The sequence below is a fragment of the Oncorhynchus masou genome, chromosome 31, assembly GCF_036934945.1.
Source record: "Oncorhynchus masou masou isolate Uvic2021 chromosome 31, UVic_Omas_1.1, whole genome shotgun sequence".
NCBI lineage: Eukaryota > Metazoa > Chordata > Actinopteri > Salmoniformes > Salmonidae > Oncorhynchus > Oncorhynchus masou.
The window spans coordinates 88,688,449-88,708,975 of record NC_088242.1 but is presented as its reverse complement, the minus strand read 5'-3'; the positions used below and the strand labels follow the sequence as shown (position 1 = coordinate 88,708,975).

The following is a 20,527-nucleotide window of genomic DNA, read 5'->3' as shown; positions in this document are numbered from 1 at the left end:
CAAAACTCAAAACGGTCGTCACTTGTAACACAGGCTGTCCAGTGTTCAAAACATTACATTGTGCATTCATATCTTTAAAGAAACCTTGCGCTTGCAGAATCATTGGTTCAAATAACTCATTAATCATGAAATACCATAGGACCATTCATTTAGATCACCCACACACAAGATACCGATAGTTTCCTTGTGTAGTTGTTCATTCAATCATTAAATATTGTAGTACAAAATATGTGATACATGTTTCATTATGCTACTACACGTAAATACATTACTGTAAAACGACTAGTAGAGAGAATACTACAGACACAGTGGAATCATTGAACAAAATAGGACATTTATTGATGAAATACAATAAAATTACAACATAGGTTTCTTTGAATCAAAGCAAAAATAATTAGCTACAAAAAAAGAAACAACAGTTAAAGGTCAACTGCAGTGTTCCTCACCTGGCTTACTGTAAAACATCACTGCAGTGTTCCTCACCTGACTTACTATAAAACATCACTGCAGTGTTCCTCACCTGGCTTACTGTAAAACATCACTGCAGTGTTCCTCACCTGGCTTACTGTAAAACATAACTGCAGTGTTCTTCACCTGACTTACTGTAAAACATCACTGCAGTGTTCCTCACCTAGCTTACTGTAAAACATAACTGCAGTGTTCCTCACCTGACTTACTGTAAAACATCACTGCAGTGTTCCTCACCTGGCTTACTGTAAAACATCACTGCAGTGTTCCTCACCTGGCTTACTGTAAAACATAACTGCAGTGTTCTTCACCATCACTGACTTACTGTAAAACATCACTGCAGTGTTCCTCACCTGGCTTACTGTAAAACATAACTGCAGTGTTCCTCACCTGACTTACTGTAAAACATCACTGCAGTGTTCCTCACCTGGCTTACTGTAAAACATCACTGCAGTGTTCCTCACCTGGCTTACTGTAAAACATCACTGCAGTGTTCCTCACCTGGCTTACTGTAAAACATCACTGCAGTGTTCTTCACCTGACTTACTGTAAAACATCACTGCAGTGTTCCTCACCTGGCTTACTGTAAAACATAACTGCAGTGTTCCTCACCTGACTTACTGTAAAACATCACTGCAATGTTCCTCACCTGGCTTACTGTAAAACATCACTGCAGTGTTCCTCACCTGGCTTACTGTAAAACATCACTGCAGTGTTCCTCACCTGGCTGACTGTAAAACATCACTGCAGTGTTCCTCACCTGACTTACTGTAAAACATCACTGCAGTGTTCCTCACCTGGCTTACTGTAAAACATCACTGCAGTGTTCCTCACCTGACTTACTGTAAAACATCACTGCAGTGTTCCTCACCTGGCTTACTGTAAAAAGCAAACCAAAGGATTGATTACTGTACTTCTATATTTCCATCAACCCTGTCTTGTGGAGTTGGCCACAGGTTCTCATCCACATCACAATGAAATTTTTCATTAGCCAAACATCTTGGGAAGATTCTTCGGGCATGGCGAATCCAGGCCTGACACTGGTCTGCCGTGATGTCATTGCATGCGTCATCCATGGCCCGGAGAAGGGCTGCTTGCTCGTGAGGGTGCCTATCATATACCTTCCACCTCCCTCAATTGGGTTAAGGAAAGGAGAGTATGGAGGTAAGTGCAGGGTGGTAAATTGTGGATAGGCCTGAAACCAGGCTTGTAACATTTGAGCATGGTGGAACCTGACCCACACAATGACATAGGTCACGCCATCAGCTCTTCAGACCTGATTTAGCCCATCAAAGAAGGTTACATTCGAACAGTGAATCATGTGGCTGCCTGCAACTCAATATATAGAGTATATAGAGTAGAGAGCTTTAGATGTTGTTCAACCAAACATTAGAACGGGCAAGATGAGTAATCTAAGCAACTTTGACCGTGGTCTGATTGTTGATGCCACACATGGTGATTCCAGCATCTCAGAAACAGCTGCCTTCCTGGGGTTTTTACGCACTACAGTCTCTAGAGTTTACAGAGAATGGTGCTATAAACAAAACACATTCAGTGAGCCGCAGTTCTGTGGGGAAAACACCTTGTTAATGAGAGAGGTCAAAGGATAATGTCTTGACTCATTCAAGCTAACAGAAAGGCCACAAATGCTCAAATAACATCTGTTTAAAACAGTGTTGTGCAGAAGGGCATCTCTTAATGTACAACGCCGGGAATCATTCAGGCTGGTGTGGAGGCAAAAGGGGTCCTACCCAGTACTAGATAGGTGTACCTAATAAAGTGGCCGGTGAATGTACAGTAATGTTAAATCTGATAACATGGTCTGGAAAAGTGATACATGGGACCATAGAAACAGTGTCTGATAAAGAATGATGATGAAACATTACATCCATAGATAATGTCGTCCAATTGGTTCATGTTCCACGGTAATGTATATACTGTACTCGATACCATCTACTGTATCTTGCCTATGCTGCTCTGTACCATCACTCATTCATATATCCTTATGTACATATTCTTTATCCCCTTACACTGTGTATAAGACAGTAGTTTAGGAATTGTTAGTTAGATTACTTGTTGGTTATTACTGCATTGTCGGAACTAGAAGCACAAGCATTTCGCTACACTCGCATTAACATCTGCTAACCATGTGTATGTGACAAATAAAATTTGATTTGATTTGATTTGATTTGATTGGTGTCAATGGATCTCGTTATCCTGAAACATTCATGATCTAAAATGGAATATTGTTTGTCAGTTTCCATAAAACTCTGCATTAAGAGTAATGCAACAGTACCTTATCATGAGCAGTGAGCAGTTGTATCAATTGATAGTTAGATCATTGTAATGAAATGAATAGACAGTCTTTTCAGATGTAATGTGTGAATTGCATTTTGAAATGGTAATACTTTGATGTTAAGTTGTGTCATTTTGAACAGGTGATTTTAGTTCAATGAACAAATGATCTTAGCTTTATGTGTATTGTATCCAAGAAATTGGAAAAAGTGTTAGAGTTTTGAAAAATTTGCATTTTGATCATTGGTTGTGAGTTTTGTGTCTAGAGTATTGAAAAATGACATCAAGGTTCTGAAATTAGTGCCAAAGTGATTGTGAAAAACTGTAAAACAGAGGAAGAGATAAATAAGATGTGTCCAGCCTTTGCTGCTATGATATGCTGTGACCCTAATCAAAGGGTATTTAATAACTAAAACATAGCTATAGGTTGTTGTAACATTAAACATGTTTTTCATTTTTTTGCACTGCATGTATCACTGGTGCGGTTGAATGCAGCATTGTTGTATGGTGCACTCAATGTATTGTAGTTGAATAGCTAGCCGAGGCTGCTGCTCAAATGCAGCTGTAATAGGCCTATTCATGGTGTTTTGTTGTAGGTTTTGTTTTTAATGTTATTTATTTTTATTTTTTTTACCCCTTTTTCTCCCCAATTTCATGGTGTCCAATTGTTGTAGTAGCTACTATCTTGTCTCATCCCTACAACTCCTGTACGGGCTCGGGAGAGAAGAAGGTTGAAAGTCATGCGTCCTCCGATACACAACCCAACCAAGCCAAACTGCTTATTAACACAGCGCGCATCCAACCCGGAAGCCAGCCACACCAACGTGTCGGAGGAAACACCGTGCACCTGGCAACCTTGGTTAGCGTGCCCGCCACAGGAGTCGCTGGTGCACAATGAGACAAGGATATCCCTACTGGCCAAAACCTCCCTAACCCGGACGACGCTAGGCAAATTGTGCGTCGCCCCACGGACCTCCCGGTTGCGGCCGGTTACGACAGAGCCTGGGCACGAACCCAAAGTCTCTGGTGGCACAGCTGACGCTGCAGTACAGCGCTCTTAACCACTGCGCCACCCGGGAGGCCCTCAGCTTTCGTTTTTTGACTACTCATTGTCAAGCTTTAATAAACGAAGCCAGACTGCAACATTTTATTAACCTAGCTGTGACTGGCATGTGTCTGTACACTTTCCCTCCACTGCACGCTGTAAATGGGACACACGAAATATAGCTCAATTGAAGTTGAATTCACCAATGTGAGTGCATCAGGCTGTACTTACTAGATGACTCAACTGTTGACTCATTTATACTCGCTTGTGTGTCCTATTCGGCCCGCAGGCCTTGTGTGTCCTATTCGGCCCGCAGGCCTTGCGTATCCTATTCGGCCCGCAGACCTTGCGTGTCCTATTCGGCCTGCAGACCTTGCGTGTCCTATTCGGCCCGCAGGCCTTGTGTGTCCTATTCGGCCCGCAGGCCTTGTGTGTCCTATTCGGTTGATATCTTCAACCACCAACTTACCATCCTGAGACAAGGCCGAGTATAGCCCACGAAGATCTCTGCCACGGCACAACCCAAGGGGGGGCGCCAACCCAGACAGGAAGACCACGCCAGTGACTCAACCCACTCAAGTGACACACCCCTCCTAGGGACGGCATGGAAGAACACCAGTAAGCCAGTGACTCAGTCCCTGCAATAGGGTTTGAGGCAGAGAATCCCAGTGGAGAGAGGGGAACCAGCCAGGCAGAGACAGCAAGGGTGGTTCCTTGCTCCAGAGCCTTTCCGTTCACCTTCACACTCCTGACCTACTGAAGAGATGAGTCTTCAATAAAGACTTAAAGATTGAGACTGAGTCTGCGTCTCTCACATGGATAGGCAGACCATTCCATAAAAATGGAGATCTGTTGGAGAAAGCCCTGCCTCCAGCTGTTTGTTTAGAAATTCTAGGGACAATTTGGAGGCCTGCGTCTTATGCCCATAGCGTACGTGTAGGTATGTACGGCAGGACCAAATCAGAAAGATAGGTAAGAGCAAGCCCATGTAAAACCTTGAAATCAGCCCTTGCCTTGACAGGAAGCCAGTGTAGGGAGGCTAGCACTGGAGTAATATTATAAATTTTGGCGTTCTAGTCGGGATTCTAGCAGCCGTATTTAGCACGAACTGAAGTTTATTTAGTGCTTTATCCGGGTAACCGGAAAGTAGAGCATTGCAGTAGTCTAAACTAGAATTGACAAAAGCATGGATACATTTTTCTCATTTTGGACAGAAAATGTTAGATTTTTGCAATGTTACATAGATGGAAAAAGGCTGTCTTTGAAACAGTCTTGATATGTTTGCTAAAATAGAGATCAGGGTCCAGAGTAACACCGAATTCAGCATCTCCCCCTTCACCCCTCAATTGTGTGCATTGTGGACTGTATGGGTGTTTGTGTATCTGTGTTAACATTTGCATACGTGTGTGTGTGTGCCTGAGTCTATATCTGTGTGTGTCTTGGTCCCATTGTCCTTGTTCATCTGCACACTGAGTGGGAACATGTGAATGTCCGCATCACACGTCTGTCTGTTCACGTTCTCCAGATCGCCGTCATCCCAACTTCCATTCATATCTTTTATTTCCATTACGCTGTCATTCTCATTTTGCCTTGGAGCACTCTGTTGTTGTTGATGGTGGATTTGGTTTGTTTGTGGTTACCGAGGTGTACGTGTGTGGAAACACTTGTCGGCATTGGGACAAGTGAGACACGTCAACAGCTGCTGATGCCTCTTCTGGTGTGTGTGTGAGCCCGTGTGTGTGTGCGCACCGTGTGTGTGTGTGCACCGTGTGTGTGTGTGTGTGTGTGTGTGTGTGTGTGTGTGTGTGTGTGTGTGTGTGTGTGTGTGTGTGTGTGTGTGTGTGTGTGTGTGTGTATGGACCCCTCACCGCGGTAGACAGTGTTATAATTAGACGTGTTTCATATAAAGTGTAACCCGTGGACCGGCATGCCAGCCATTCCCCAGGTAACCCACCTCAGGTCTGAGAAACTCATATGGTCGTCTCGTCTGGCTTAAATAGCCATGTGTCAGCAGGATAGTGTGTGTGTGTCTGCTTGCGAGTGTTTGTGTGTCTGCTTGCGAGTTTGTGTGTGTGTGTGTGTGTGTGTGTGTGTGTGTGTGTGTGTGTGTGTGTGTGTGTGAGTGTGTGTGTGTCTGCTTGCGTGTGTGTGTGTGTGTGTGTGTGTGTGTGTCTGAGTGTGCGTGTGTCTGAGTGTGAAGGGGGCCAGCAATGCTCTGAGCTGTATGTCTCAGCTGACTAGTCAAGGAAGAAGTTATTATTTCAAAGAACCATTTTGGGAAGAAGACTAACTCAATCCATATATTTGATGGAGTTAAAGGTCTGAAGCATAATCACATTCCATTGGCCGGGACCATTACCTGCAGCTGCTTCCTAATTGGTCTCCAACTATCAGAGAAGGCCTTGCAGGAACGTGTATCAGACATGACTGTACATTACACTACACAACGTTGTCCCTGGCATTGATAAGGCCGACTGTATACTACATGGCTGAGTCTGCCCCATCTGGACCCGCTTTGTTATAGTCTGTCTGGCTACCGTGCAAGCCCCTGAGACAGGGAAGAGCGGGGACAGCTCCCGTGCTCGCCCACCTGCAAGCCCCTGAGACAGGGAAGAGCGGGGACAGCTCCCGTGCTCGCCCACCTGCAAGCCCCTGAGACAGGGAAGAGTGGGGACAGCTCAGGCCTGATTAATGAACACCGGAGAAGACTCCTCGATAGAGGGGGAGACCGATGGACAGCAGAGGAAGAGGAGAAGGAGGAGGAAGGAGATGCTTGATACAGAATCGCCTGCCTTACCAGCCGTGAGGCCTGTCAATTTGTCAGAAGAGGAAGGAGAGAGGGATGGAGAGATGCAGCCCCTCTGAAGGGAGAGTGTTGAGTTTGGTCTGGCTCTGATTCCACCTGACAGAACCTTTTGAAGTGCTCATTACTCACTCTGATTTTAGGCCCCTACACCCAATCACACACACAAGCAAGTACACACAGACGCACACACACACACACACACACACACACACACACACACACACACACACACACACACACACACACACACACACACACACACACACACACACACACACACACACACACACACACACACGCACACACACATAGTAAAGAACGCACACAATCGCTCTCTCATACACAGTCAACCCACCAGAAGTTCCCACACACTATAGCTTTTGGCTCCCAGTCTCTCCCCAATAAACCCTCTCTACTCTCTCATTCTCTCTCTACCTTTCTCTTCTCTTTGTCACTGTAACGCCATGACACACACACACGCCATGACACACACTATATTACTTGCTGAATCAAATGCACCTAGAGCCCTCTATCACACAGAGAAGACTCGTCTGGAATAGCATTGTGAACAAGGATACACAAGCTCTTATGATACAGAAGAAGAAGCCCCTTTGAAGATTAACCTGACCACTAGCCCACAGTTCAGCCTGTCCCTCCAGCCTCCCATGTTGCTCTGTCCACTCTATCCTATCAGAGGGACCAGGCCGGTGGGCCTCTGAAGCTAATAACGCTGCTTAAAAAGGAAGGTGAAATAACAAATGAAGGGCTGAGGTTTCTCCTTCTGAAGCCCCCATCTTTTATCAGCTCCCTGTGGGAACTTGGCATTTCTGGTTCTCGAACCAAACAAGTCTTCGGATTTAAAAGGGCGACTGATGTTTTTTCCCCGTTTGAATTTGTGGTTACTGTTGTTATTGTTTATGTCTTGTTGGGGCTACTACCTTTGGTCTAAGAAAATATATACATATATGGACATCCAATGGCTTTGGAGCAGGTCCTGGAGATCAAAGTAGACATTAAGCAATATGTCTAGTAAGACGCTGTTTCAACCCTTATTGGTATTCATCAGGTGAATGAGTGTTTCTGGGGTGGCAAGCTTTGTGTGCTTGTGAGCTGTTGTAGAGCTGTTATTGAGTGAAACTGTGTGTTGGATGTGGGTTTATCGACCTGTGTGTGTCTGTCTGTGTAAACTTCTGTGTCTTGCTAACTGGTGTCCTTTCCATGGTGTCTGTATGGCCTCATCAGTTTGTATTGAAAGCACCCAACTCATTCTCCAACCTGCCCCCACTTCAAATAAGTTGTCCCTAACTGGTCCTAGATCAGATTTATTTACCTAATGGTTCAGGCTAAAACTAGGTGCTTAAGGGGAACTGCTACAAACTCAGTTTGATCGAGCAGTCTTCCTCAGAAACGCCTCTTTTACCCAAGGGAGGCCAATGACCATTCAGTCATAGGGGAGAGATGTCCCTGTCTCTTTCTTTGTCTCCCTCTCTAACTTGCCTAAAAGGGGGACGGAGTCTGAGGTTTCTTCGTCATTTAGGGCTAAACTACCACACACACTTATCACACACATCTCAGTCCCTTAACACAGAGACAGGGACCTGTACACCTCAGTCCCTGAACACAGAGACAGGGACACCTCATTCCCTTAACACAGAGACAGGGACACCTCAGTCCCTTAACACAGAGACAGGGACACCTCAGTCCCTTAACACAGAGACAGGGACCTGTGCACCTCAGTCCCTTAACACAGAGACAGGGACACCTCAGTCCCTTAACACAGAGACAGGGACCTGTGCACCTCAGTCCCTTAACACAGAGACAGAGACCTGGACACCTCAGTCTATTAACACAGAGACAGGGACACCTCAGTCCCTTAACACAGAGACAGGGACACCTCAGTCCCTTAACACAGAGACAGGGACACCTCAGTCCCTTAACACAGAGACAGGGACACCTCAGTCCCTTAACACAGAGACAGGGACCTGTGCACCTCAGTCCCTTAACACAGAAACAGAGACCTGGACACCTCAGTCTATTAACACAGAGACAGGGACACCTCAGTCCCTTAACACAGAGACAGGGACACCTCTACCACTCTCTCCCCCTATCCCTCAACCCTCTTTCTACCACTCTCTCCCTCTTTCTACCACTCTCTCCCCCTATCACTCACCCCCTCTTTCTACCACTCTCTTCCTCTTTCTACCACTCTCTCCCCCTATCCCTCACCCCCTCTTTCTACCACTCTCTCCCTCTTTTTACCACTCTCTCCCCCTATCCCTCACCCCCTCTTTCTACCACTCTCTCCCCCTATCCTCACCCCTCTTTCCACCACTCTCTCCCCCTATCCCTCAACCTCTTTCTACCACTCTCTTCCTCTTTCTACCATTCTCTCCCCCTATCCCTCACCCCCTCTTTCTACCACTCTCTCCCTCTTTCTACCACTCTCTCCCCCTATCCCTCACCCCTCTTTCTACCACTCTCTCCCTCTTTCTACCACTCTCTCCCCTATCCCTCTCTCCCTCTTTCTACCACTCTCTCCCCCTATCCCTCACCCCCTCTTTCTACCACTCTCTCCCCTATCCCTCACCCCCCCTCTTTCTACCACTCTCCCTCCCTCTTTCTACCACTCTCTCCCCTATCCCTCACCCCCTCTTTCTACCACTCTCTCCCTCTTTCTACCACTCTCTCCCCCTATCCCTCACCCCCTCTTTCTACCACTCTCTCCCCCTATCCCTCACCCCCTCTTTCTACCACATCCTTCTCTTAACCCTAGTCACCCCACGGATAAAGCATGTGTGTATTCGTTTAAAAAATGCTTTATTTTTTTCCCACCTGTTATTGGGTATGGAAATTATATCAATCGCAACTAACCTCAACTCAAGTTTTTTTTTATATAAAACATTTAAAATGAGGTCTGCGGTAATTTGATTAATCTCCCTATAAATAATGTAACTTAAATAGGGAAAGATTTATTTAAAAGGGGGGAATTCACACTTTTCAGAAGTAATAAAGTCGTACTCAGCTTTGTATGATCATTAAATCCAAATCATTGTCAGGTGGACTGCTATTGAAGGCCCTGAAAACAACAAATGTAATCATTTTTCTGGGTAAAATCTTTACATTTTCAAAATCGCATGTCCGTCTCGAGCAGTACAGTAGCTTATGCCGCACTCTGTTGGGCCCTGACCACTTCCCCTGTCCTCCCATTAGCCTGCCCTCCAACCCCTCTTGTACTCACTCCCCAAGCCCCCCTCCCTGCCATCTCTCACCTGTGAGCCAAGAGAGCCTCCATGACATTGCCTTATTAAATTGCACTTATCAATCATTCTTACCAGGGATGCCACCGTCCACCACATTAAAGAAGTCAGAGAAGTGTGGTTTCAGCAGCCCTGTCATGCCTTCGCAGACCACTTCCTACTCCCCCCGAATGGCATTCACACATCATCATCAGCCTGTTATTACAGGACCTAGAGGTAAAGTCCCCCCTGTACCCTCCCAGTCCCCCCATTCACACATCATCATCAGCCTGTTATTATAGGACCTAGAGGTAAAGTCCCCCCTGTACCCTCCCAGTCCCCCCATTCACACATCATCATCAGCCTGTTATTACAGGACCTAGAGGTAAAGTCCCCCCTGTACCCTCCCAGTCCCCCCATTCACACATCATCATCAGCCTGTTATTACAGGACCTAGAGGTAAAGTCCCCCCTGTACCCTCCCAGTCCCCCCATTCACACATCATCATCAGTCTGTTATTACAGGACTTGGAGGTAAAAGTCCTCCCTGTACCCCCCCAAACTCTCCCTTATACTCACCAGTCCTTTCCCACCCCGACCTTGTCCTACCTGCCTCCCCCTCCCCACCCTAACCATGTCCTCCCTGCCTTCCTGCCTAAATCGTGCCATTAAGTGGTATAACTGTCAGATTAAATCGTGTCATTATGTGGTATAACTGTCAGATTAAGTTGTGCCATTGAGTGGTATAACTGTCAGATTAAATCGTGTCATTATGTGGTATAACTGTTAGATTAAATTGTGGTATAATATTTTGGTATAACTATCATATCAGATTAAATCATGTCATTATGTGGTATAACTGTCAGATTAAGCCTTGTCATTATGTGGTACAACTATCAGATTAAGCCCTGTCATTATGTGGTACAACTATCAGATTAAACCCTGTCATTATGTGGTACAACTGTCAGATTAAGCCCTGTCATTATGTGGTATAACTGTCAGATTAAGCCCTGTCATTATGTGGTACAACTATCAGATTAAACCCTGTCATTATGTGGTATAACTATCAGATTAAGCCCTGTCATTATGTGGTATAACTATCAGATTAGGCCCTGTCATTATGTGGTATAACTATCAGATTAAGCCTTGTCATTATGTGGTACAACTATCAGATGAAGCCCTGTCATTATGTGGTATAACTGTCAGATTAAGCCTTGTCATTATGTGGAACAACTATCAGATTAGGCCCTGTCATTATGTGGTACAACTATCAGATTAAGCCCTGTCATTATGTGGTACAACTATCAGATTAGGCCCTGCCATTATGTGGTATAACTGTCAGATTAAGTCGTGTCATTATGTGGTATAACTGTCAGATTAAGCCCTGTCATTATGTGGTATAACTGTCAGATTAAGCCCTGTCATTATGTGGTACAACTATCAGATTAAGCCCTGTCATTATCTGGTATAACTATCAGATTAAGCCCTGTCATTATGTGGTATAACTATCAGATTAAGCCCTGCCATTATGTGGTACAACTATCAGATTAAGCCCTGTCATTATGTGGTACAACTATCAGATTAAGTCGTGTCATTATGTGGTATAACTGTCAGATTAAGCCCTGTCATTATGTGGTATAACTGTCAGATTATGCCCTGTCATTATGTGGTACAACTGTCAGATTAAACCCTGTCATTATGTGGTACAACTATCAGATTAAGCCCTGTCATTATGTGGTATAACTATCAGATTAGGCCCTGTCATTATGTGGTATAACTATCAGATTAAGCCTTGTCATTATGTGGTACAACTATCAGATGAAGCCCTGTCATTATGTGGTATAACTGTCAGATTAAGCCTTGTCATTATGTGGTACAACTATCAGATTAGGCCCTGTCATTATGTGGTACAACTATCAGATTAAGACTTGTCATTATGTGGTACAACTATCAGATTAAGCCCTGTCATTATGTGGTACAACTATCAGATTAGGCCCTGTCATTATGTGGTATAACTATCAGATTAAGCCTTGTCATTATGTGGTACAACTATCAGATTAAGCCCTGTCATTATGTGGTATAACTGTCAGATTAAGCCCTGTCATTATGTGGTATGACTATTAGATTTGGGATGTTAACTAACATAAAAGGCTAAAATGATGGTGTTCATTAATCTTCATCAGTCGAGATGGTTGTCATGTCGATTTGGTTGACTTTAACCGCCCTGTGGTACCAATTTCAACTGTAATTGATTTATCATACTCAGAGATTCTTCTTCACGCACCACTTTCCCTCCTGAAATGTTAGCCGAACCCGTTGAGCCGAGAGACGTAGGTGTAGCCGCAGGGCACCACAATTTGGCAAACAAAGACTCGCAAGCCGCACGGTTCGTTAGCTCGACTTCTCGTCTTCAAAAGAGCTATTAAAACACTCCTCAGCCTTCTCCTCCCACGGATTAATGCAGGCATGCAAACACGCGCACACACACTCACACACACACGCGCACACACAGCCACCTGTTGATATCTCTCCCCCACAAACCACACGTCATAATAAGGGAGGCTTTTTCTTTTAATCACTGCTTTTATTATTAAATTAAAATATATTTTTGAAGGAAAAGTTGGCAGTGAAATAGAACTACAAGGTGGGGGAAGAAAAAGCTAGCGAACCAACGCGATTTGCAAAGTGGAACTAATCCAGAGAGCTTTTCTGTTGGGCATGCAGCCCCTCATGCATGCCCAGACCACAATGGAGCCCACTGCTCCCTCTCTCTCTCATCTCTCCTTCCCTCCCTCCCTCCCTTTCTCCATCTCCCGCCAGCTGTCTGAAGTCAGCCTCCAGTCTCCCCTCCTGTCCCCTCCCACATCACCACATTTGCATATTTGACCCAGATTCGCTACAGGCCCACCCACTGGACGCGGTGTGGGGAGGACCTGCCGTCACTTCCAGACTCAGATTCATCTGTCCTCCATAACGATGTGCTAAAGTCACTGCTAACAGGCCTCCCTTAGAGCCCCACTGAAAGGCCCTTAGAGACCCTGCTGGGGAGAATGTCCCCAACCTCCTCCATCTCTCCATCTCTCCTTCCACCCAACCCCCAAACTACAGCTTGTCCCCTTGGAGTTGAATGGATGAGGTAGGGGGGCATGGGGCTACATAGCTAGCCTAGCAGTCTAGTGGTGAATTAGCTACTCGGACACTGAGAACACTCAGTACAACGTGAACATGAAAACACTCAGTACAACGGGAACATGAGAACACTCAGTACAACGTGACATGAGAACACCCAGTACAACGCGACAGGAGAACACTCAGTACAACGTGAACATGAGAACACTCAGTACAACGTGAACATGAGAACACGCAGTACAACGTGAACATGAGAACACGCAGTACAACGTGAACATGAGAACACGCAGTACAACGTGAACATGAGAACACTCAGTACAACGTGAACATGAGAACACGCAGTACAACATGAACACGAGAACACTCAGTACAACGTGAACATGAGAACACGCAGTACAACGTGGCACCTTGCTCATGAGGAGAAGCCCAAATAAAGCTGAGAGAAAGGGAGGCCCCCATCCTACACTGCTCATCCAGGGAGTTTTGAACTATTGTGCATCGTTCTCTGTAGCAGTCAGAGAGAGAGGCTCATTGTAACACCCTGCTGTCTATGAGGCTTTGACACTGGTGCCCTGATGTCTCCTTTTATTTGATGTATTAAACCTTTTATCAGGCAGGTCAGATCCATTTCAAACCTTCTCCTTTACCACTTTGTGGAGTTTTTTAAAAGTGCACAATGCAAACAGACTGATGTTATAATGTTATCCTCATGGAATATGCTGAACTCTCATTTTGACAGCTCTCCTATCAGAATCATTCATTCTTAGATCATTCATATGTTTAAGTGTTGCTCTGCATTGACAGGGCTTTCCTAGCCAGGTTAAAGCAGACTGAATGCTGCACTCACCAAGTAATGGTGACCAGGCTAGTTTAACCAGGCTAAGGGTGCCCCCAGGACCAGTACTTTGAATGCTAAAAAGAAGAAGAGCGGAGGAGAAAATGAAGTCAAAGCAGTGAAAATGGGTGATTGAGGAGAGGAGCAGACCCCCCCCCCCATCCCCCCCCCCCCTTCGCATGCTAAAATTATTTTTGGACTTGTTAGTTGAAAAGCTGAAACATGGGCGTAAAACTTTGTTTACTCGCAATTCCTCCCCTGGAGAACATTCACCACAGTGTAAATGCGGAACATGACACGTTCTCTAAGGCTATTTAAGTCATTGGAAAATGTTCTGCAAACACTTTAGTTTTGGTCACCCTTTTTTTTTAAAGAAACATTCCTAATTGACTCTGACCATTTGCATAATTGACCTTGGCGGACCCTTCTTGGACTGGTTGGCAGGGTGGGACAGGAGCTGGTGAGTAGCCAGAAAGGCAGCGAGCAGTCAGAAAGGAAGTCTATACTGGAAGTGATGGTGATCTAGTGACTAGGGGTATGTCCAAAATGGCATCCTATTCTCTTTACTCTTTACAGTGCATCCTTGGTCCCCGGTCTAAAGTAGTGCACTTCATAGGGAATAGGGTGCCATCTTGACTCAGTCTAAGTGACATGTGAATGATAGTGCTGCTGGAGAGCTTGTTGAGACCGGAGGGGTGGTGTGGAAACACAAATGATTGATTATGATCGGAATGGGGGACGCAGGACCTCTCTTATGTCCTGTGTGTGTGTGTGTGTGTGTGTGTGTGTGTGTGTGTGTGTGTGTGTGTGTGTGTGTGTGTGTGTGTGTGTGTGTGTGTGTGTGTGTGTGTGTGTGTGTGTGTGTGTGTTGGGGGGGGGGGGGGGGTCTGCATGTGTCAGGGAGGGTTTCATTATTACACTTGTCAGGTGCTGCCTGCAGAGTGACTTGTTAAAATGTTCCTGTCTCCCTGTACTCTTTACTGTACACTAGATAAATGTAGCTCAACCAGTCCAGGCCACATCTCTAGCAAGGGCTCCCTAAGACAGCATGTGTGCTGTAGCAACCCATAACACTGTGCTACATTTAACATTACATTTAAGTCATTTAGCAGTCATTGCTATGTTAACACAGCCTGATACTTCACATACCTGGACATGACTTATGGCTGAAAGAAGTGAGTGAAGGTTTACCAGGGTTGAGGAATGGTTTCACTGTTATTCAACAAGACATTGTACAAGTGGCATCAACAAGCTGGATTGCGAGAGGCAACTTACATTTTAAAATTGGCAATACTAACTTAGATGTGTTGTTAATTAGGCCTGTGGTGATAAAATGGTCTCTCTACACTGCTGCTTCACTGTAACCAGTACTGACTCAGCAGTGATCTATTACCATCAGCTAGACAACAGTTGAACCAGTGAACTGGAGAGAAAGAAGAGAGGGTGAGAGAGAGTGTGTGACACAGAGAGAGAGAGAGAGAGTGAGAGAGAGAGAGAGAGAAAGAGGGTGAGAGAAAAAGAAAGAGAGAAAGAGAGATGGAGAGAGAGAAAAAAGAGAGAGGGTGAGAGAGAGAGTGAGAGGGTGAGGGAGAGAGGGTGAGGGAGAGAGGGTGAGAAAGAGAGGGTGAGAGAGAAAGAAAGAGAGAAAGAGAGATGGAGGGAGAGAAAAAAAGAGAGAGGGTGAGAGAGAGAGAGTGAGAGGGTGAGGGAGAGAGGGTGAGGGAGAGAGGGTGAGAAAGAGAGGGTGAGAGAGAGAGATGGAGAGAGAGGGTGAGAGAGAGAGGTTGAGAGAGAGTGAGAGATAGGGTGAGAGAGAGAAGGTGAGAGAGAGAGGGTGAGAGAGAGGGTGAGCAATAGAGAGACAGAGAGAGGGTGAGAGAGAGAGGGTGAGAGAGAAAGAAAGAAAGAGAGGAGAGAGAGGGTGAGAGAGAGGGTGAGAGAGAGGGTGAGAGAGAGAAATGGTGAGAGAGAGAGGGAGAGGGTGAGAGAGAGAGTGATATAGAGTGGATGAGAGAGAGAGGGTGAGAGAGAGGGGGTGATAGAGGGTGAGAGAGAGAGGGTGAGAGAGAGAGAGAGAGAGAGAGAGAGGGTGATAGAGAGAGAGGGTGAAAGAGAGAGGTGGTGAGAGAGAGAGGGTGATAGAGAGAGAGGGTGAGAGAGAGAGAAAGAAAGGGAGAGTGTGAGAGAGAGAGGGTGAGAGAGAGGGTGAGAGAGGGTGACAGAGAGAGAGAGAGAGAGAGAGAGAGAGAGGGTGACAGAGAGAGAGAGAGAGAGAGAGAGAGAGAGGGTGACAGAGCGGGAGGAGGAGTGACTGGGAAAGTGTGTCTGTCTCTGTGAGGTCAGTGTGGTTCTCTGTCCTGCCTGCAGCCACTGCAGCAATGCCTCAGCAAACACAGTAATTATTCAGTAGAGGAGTCTGGACACTCCACTCCTACACCTGTGTGTGTGTGTGTGTGTGTGTGTGTGTGAGTGTGTGTGTGTGTGTGTGTGTGTGTGTGTGTGTGTGTGTGTGTGTGTGTGTGTGTGTGTGTGTGTGTGTGTGTGTGTCCAAAAGTCCATTCCATCCCGCCAAACAAAAGGGACATGAAAAGACGGAGCACGCCAAAAAGGAGGGGTCTCTCTCTGTCCCGCCCTGTCTCAGGCTGGAAAGCAATTGAGGAAGGGCACAGGGAGATTGCATCCTAAATGGCACACTATCCTAAATAGTTTCCAGTCAGACTTTATTGAGGCTGTAAGTGTTGCACTACATTTGACCAGGGCCAGTTTCCAGACTCTGTTGAGGCTTTGTGTAGTGCATTATATAGGAAACAGGTTGCCATCTGGGACATACGCAGAGAGAGAGCCGTGGTTCATTCTATTATTACTGTAAATACAATGGCCATATAGCGGCATGGCGATAGAGGATCGTGCCCTAGTTTCCAGTCAGCCTCTATTGATAGAGCCATAAATCACAGCAAAGTTAAGTGAATTACTGCAGCAGGGAGCTGGGGCTTTGATAATGTTTATGTGGTTTCAGCTCACCATCTCTCTCTCTCTCTCTGCTTCTCTCTCATTCTGAGCTCACCATCTCTCTCTCTCTCTGCTTCTCTCTCATTCTGAGCTCACCATCTCTATCTCTCTCTGCTTTTCTCTCATTCTCAGCTCACCATCTCTCTCTCTCTCTCTGCTTCTCCCTCATTCTGAGCTCACCATCTCTCTCTCTCTCTCTGCTTCTCTCTCATTCTGAGCTCACCATCTCTCTCTCTCTCTCTGCTTCTCCCTCATTCTGAGCTCACCATCTCTCTCTCTCTCTCTCTCTCTCTCTCTGCTTCTCTCTCATTCTGAGCTCACCATCTCTCTCTCTGCTTCTCTCTCATTCTGAGCTCACCATCTCTCTCTCTCTCTCTGCTTTTCTCTCATTCTGAGCTCACCATCTCTCTATCTCTCTGCTTCTCTCTCATTCTGAGCTCACCATCTCTCTCTTCCCCCCCTCTCTCCCCCCTCTTTCTCTCTCCTTCCCTCACCCTCTCTCTCCCCTCTCTAAGTTTCTCTCTCTCTCTTTTTCTCCCACTCCCCCCTGTCGCACGTCCCAGCCAGGCATTATACTAATAACCAATAAAATAATGTTACCTCTATTAAGAGCAGCCTAATTCGATTGTGCCGGTTACAATGAAATAGTTGATCAGCCTCGCTCCATTGAGTCTGTTACCCTAGGATACCATGTGGTGCAGGAGGACAGTGCTGTACAGCAGACATGCTCAGGTTGGTTCATTCAACCCAAACACACACGTGTGTACAGAGGAGTGAGCAAGCACAAGTACTTACGTTGACACACACACCCACACACTCTCTCTCTCTCACACACACACACACACACACACACACACACACACACACACACACACACACACACACACACTCACACACACACACACACACACACACACACACACACACACACACACACACACACACACACACACACACACACACACACACACACACACACACACACACACACACACACACACACACACACACACACACACACAGGTTTGAATCTTTCAGGGTTTAAATAGTTAGTTGTATCATTGGTGACTGCTGCCAAACAAACAGACCCTAAATGCCTACATTTGGCCCCAACACCTCTCAACTCACTGGTCTCAAGACTCCTGTTCAAATCAAATCAAAATGTATTTGTCTCATACACATGGTTAGCAGATGTGAATTGAGTGTTCGCGAAATGCTTGTGCTTCTAGTTCCGACCATGCAGTAATATCTAACAAGTAATCTAACCTAACAATTCCACAACAACTACCTTCTACACACAAGTGTAAAGGAATTAATACGAATATGTACATAGAAATATATAAATGAGTGATGCCCGAACGGCGTAGGCAAGATGCAGTAGATGGTATAGAGTACAGTATATACATATGAGATGAGTAATGTAGGGTATGTAAACATTATATAAAGTGGCATTGTTTAAAGTGGCTAGTGATACATTACATCAAGATGGAAAGATGCAGTAGATGGTATAGCGTACAGTATATACATATGAGATGAGTAATGTAGCGTATGTAAGCATTATATAAAGTGGCTAGTGATGAATTGATTACATCAATTTTTCCATTATTAAAGTGGCTGGAGTTGAGTCTGTATGTTGGCAGCAGGCACTCAATGTTAGTGGTGGCTGTTTAACAGTCTGATGGCCTTGAGATAGAAGCTGTTTTTCAGTTTCAGCTTTGATGCACCTATACTGACCTCGCCTTCTGGATGGTAGCGGGGTGAACAGGCAGTGGCTCGGGTGGTTGTTGTCCTTGATGATCTTTATGGCCTTCCTGTGACATCGGGTGCTGTAGGTGTCCTGGAGGGCAAGTTGTTTGCCCCCGGTGATGCGTTGTCCAGACCTCACTACCCTCTGGAGAGCCTTGTGGTTGTGGGTGGAGCAGACGTCAGATGCTAATGTCACTAATGTACAGTAAATGTATATCTCATTGTGACAAACGCCATGTTTGGAGGTGTCAAGTCAACGGCTAATATTTTTGTGTGAAGGAAAGCGGACTCTTGTAACTTTGGTTGTCACGGAGGGCCCGCCCCCATTCTGATTGACAGTGAGGTGCATTATGGTCCGGGGGCATCTTGTCATCTGCACTGTGGGCCACCTGCCCTCTGTCACCACCATGTCACCAAGGCCTGTCATACTGTCTGTCACCGTGTGTGTTTGTGTTTCAATGTTTGTTTGTTTAAGAATGTGTGTGTGTGTGGGGGGGGGGCTCCATCTATTTGCATGTAGCCCCACCATGTATGATACTTTGTATCAACCCTCCTCTCTCTCTCTCTCTCTTTCTCTCTCTCTCTTTCTCTCTCTCTCTTTCTCACTCTTGCTCTCTCTCTCTCTCTCTCTCTCTCTCTCTCTCTCTCTCTCTCTCTCTCTCTCTCTCTCTCTCTCTCTCTCTCTCTCTCTCTCTCCTCTCTCTCTCTCTCTCTCTCTCTCTCTCTCTCTCTCTTTCTCTTTCTCTCTCTCTCTCCTTCAAATTCAACGTGCTTTATTGACATAATTAACTGTCTCTATCCACCCCTCCCTCCCTCTCCGCCCACAGCGAGTCCCCACGCCACGCCGTCGAGCCTCCACTTCCCCACGTCGCCCATCATCCAGCAGCCCGGCTCCTACTTCTCCCACCCGGCCATCCGTTACCACCCCCAGGAGAGCCTCAAGGAGTTTGTCCAACTTGTCTGCCCCGACTCAGGCCAGCAGGGAGGACAGGTGGGCTTCCTTAATGTAAGAACAAGGAAGGAGCCTTTTACAGGACATAAACCTTTTACAGTACATACCCCTTTTACAGTACATACCTCTTTTACAGTACATACCTCAAACATACATTAATTTTACAGTACCAACCCGTTTTCCTCCTCGTTCGATGCCTCTTAGCCCCCTTTTGATGCTTCTGTTTAGATTCCTCAGTAGTTTTATTTCGCCATCTATAGAACTCTATGTTCCTATTGGTCTTTGGTCCATGCACACACCCTATATATAACTTTATGTTCATATTGGTCTTTGGTCCATTCACACACCCTCAATAGAACTCTATGTTCCTATTGGTCATTGATCTATGAACACACTCTCTATAGAACTCTATGTTCCTATTGGTCATTGATCTATGAACACACTCTCTATAGAACTCTATGTTCCTATTGGTCATTGATCTATGAACACACTCTCTATAGAACTCTATGTTCCTATTGGTCTTTGGTCTATGAACACACTCTCTATAGAACTCTATGTTCCTATTGGTCTTTGGTCCATGCAGCCACACATATAGTAATATAAGTATGCAGAAATACCATGGGGGAAATACTGTACATATGAAGTTATGAGAAGTGGTTGAAGAGAAAGAGGTGTGTGTGTGCATGTATGTGCGTGTGCGTGTGTGCGTGTGCCTGCGTGGGTTTGACTGTCTGCAGTTAGAAAGTTTATATATTTGTGTCTAGACACTGAATCTATACGCAGGCAAGTTTCCCCAGCCACACTTTTCATTTGCCCATTTAATCTGAATCCATCTCTCTGTGTACAAAACCCTCCCCCCCATACACACACACATTGAGACATACACACTCTCTCTTCTCTCTCCTCTCTCTCTCTCATCTCTCTCTCTCTCACACACACCTTCCACAAAAGTGGAGACAAATTTGAGCCAAATAACTACTGTGGGATATGCGTCAACAGCAACCTTT

At 45.7% G+C, this 20,527-nt stretch overlaps 1 protein-coding gene across 1 annotated transcript in view; it reads left to right on the top strand.

Annotated features, from left to right (window-relative positions):
* LOC135525043 (nuclear factor 1 A-type-like) overlaps positions 1–20,527 on the top strand; it is a 311,631-nt gene that overhangs the window by 281,358 nt on the left and 9,746 nt on the right. Inside the window, exon 8 of the mRNA XM_064952810.1 lies at positions 19,396–19,574. Coding sequence (XP_064808882.1) covers positions 19,396–19,574 — 179 coding nt within the window. The remainder of the gene's footprint in view (positions 1–19,395; positions 19,575–20,527) is intronic.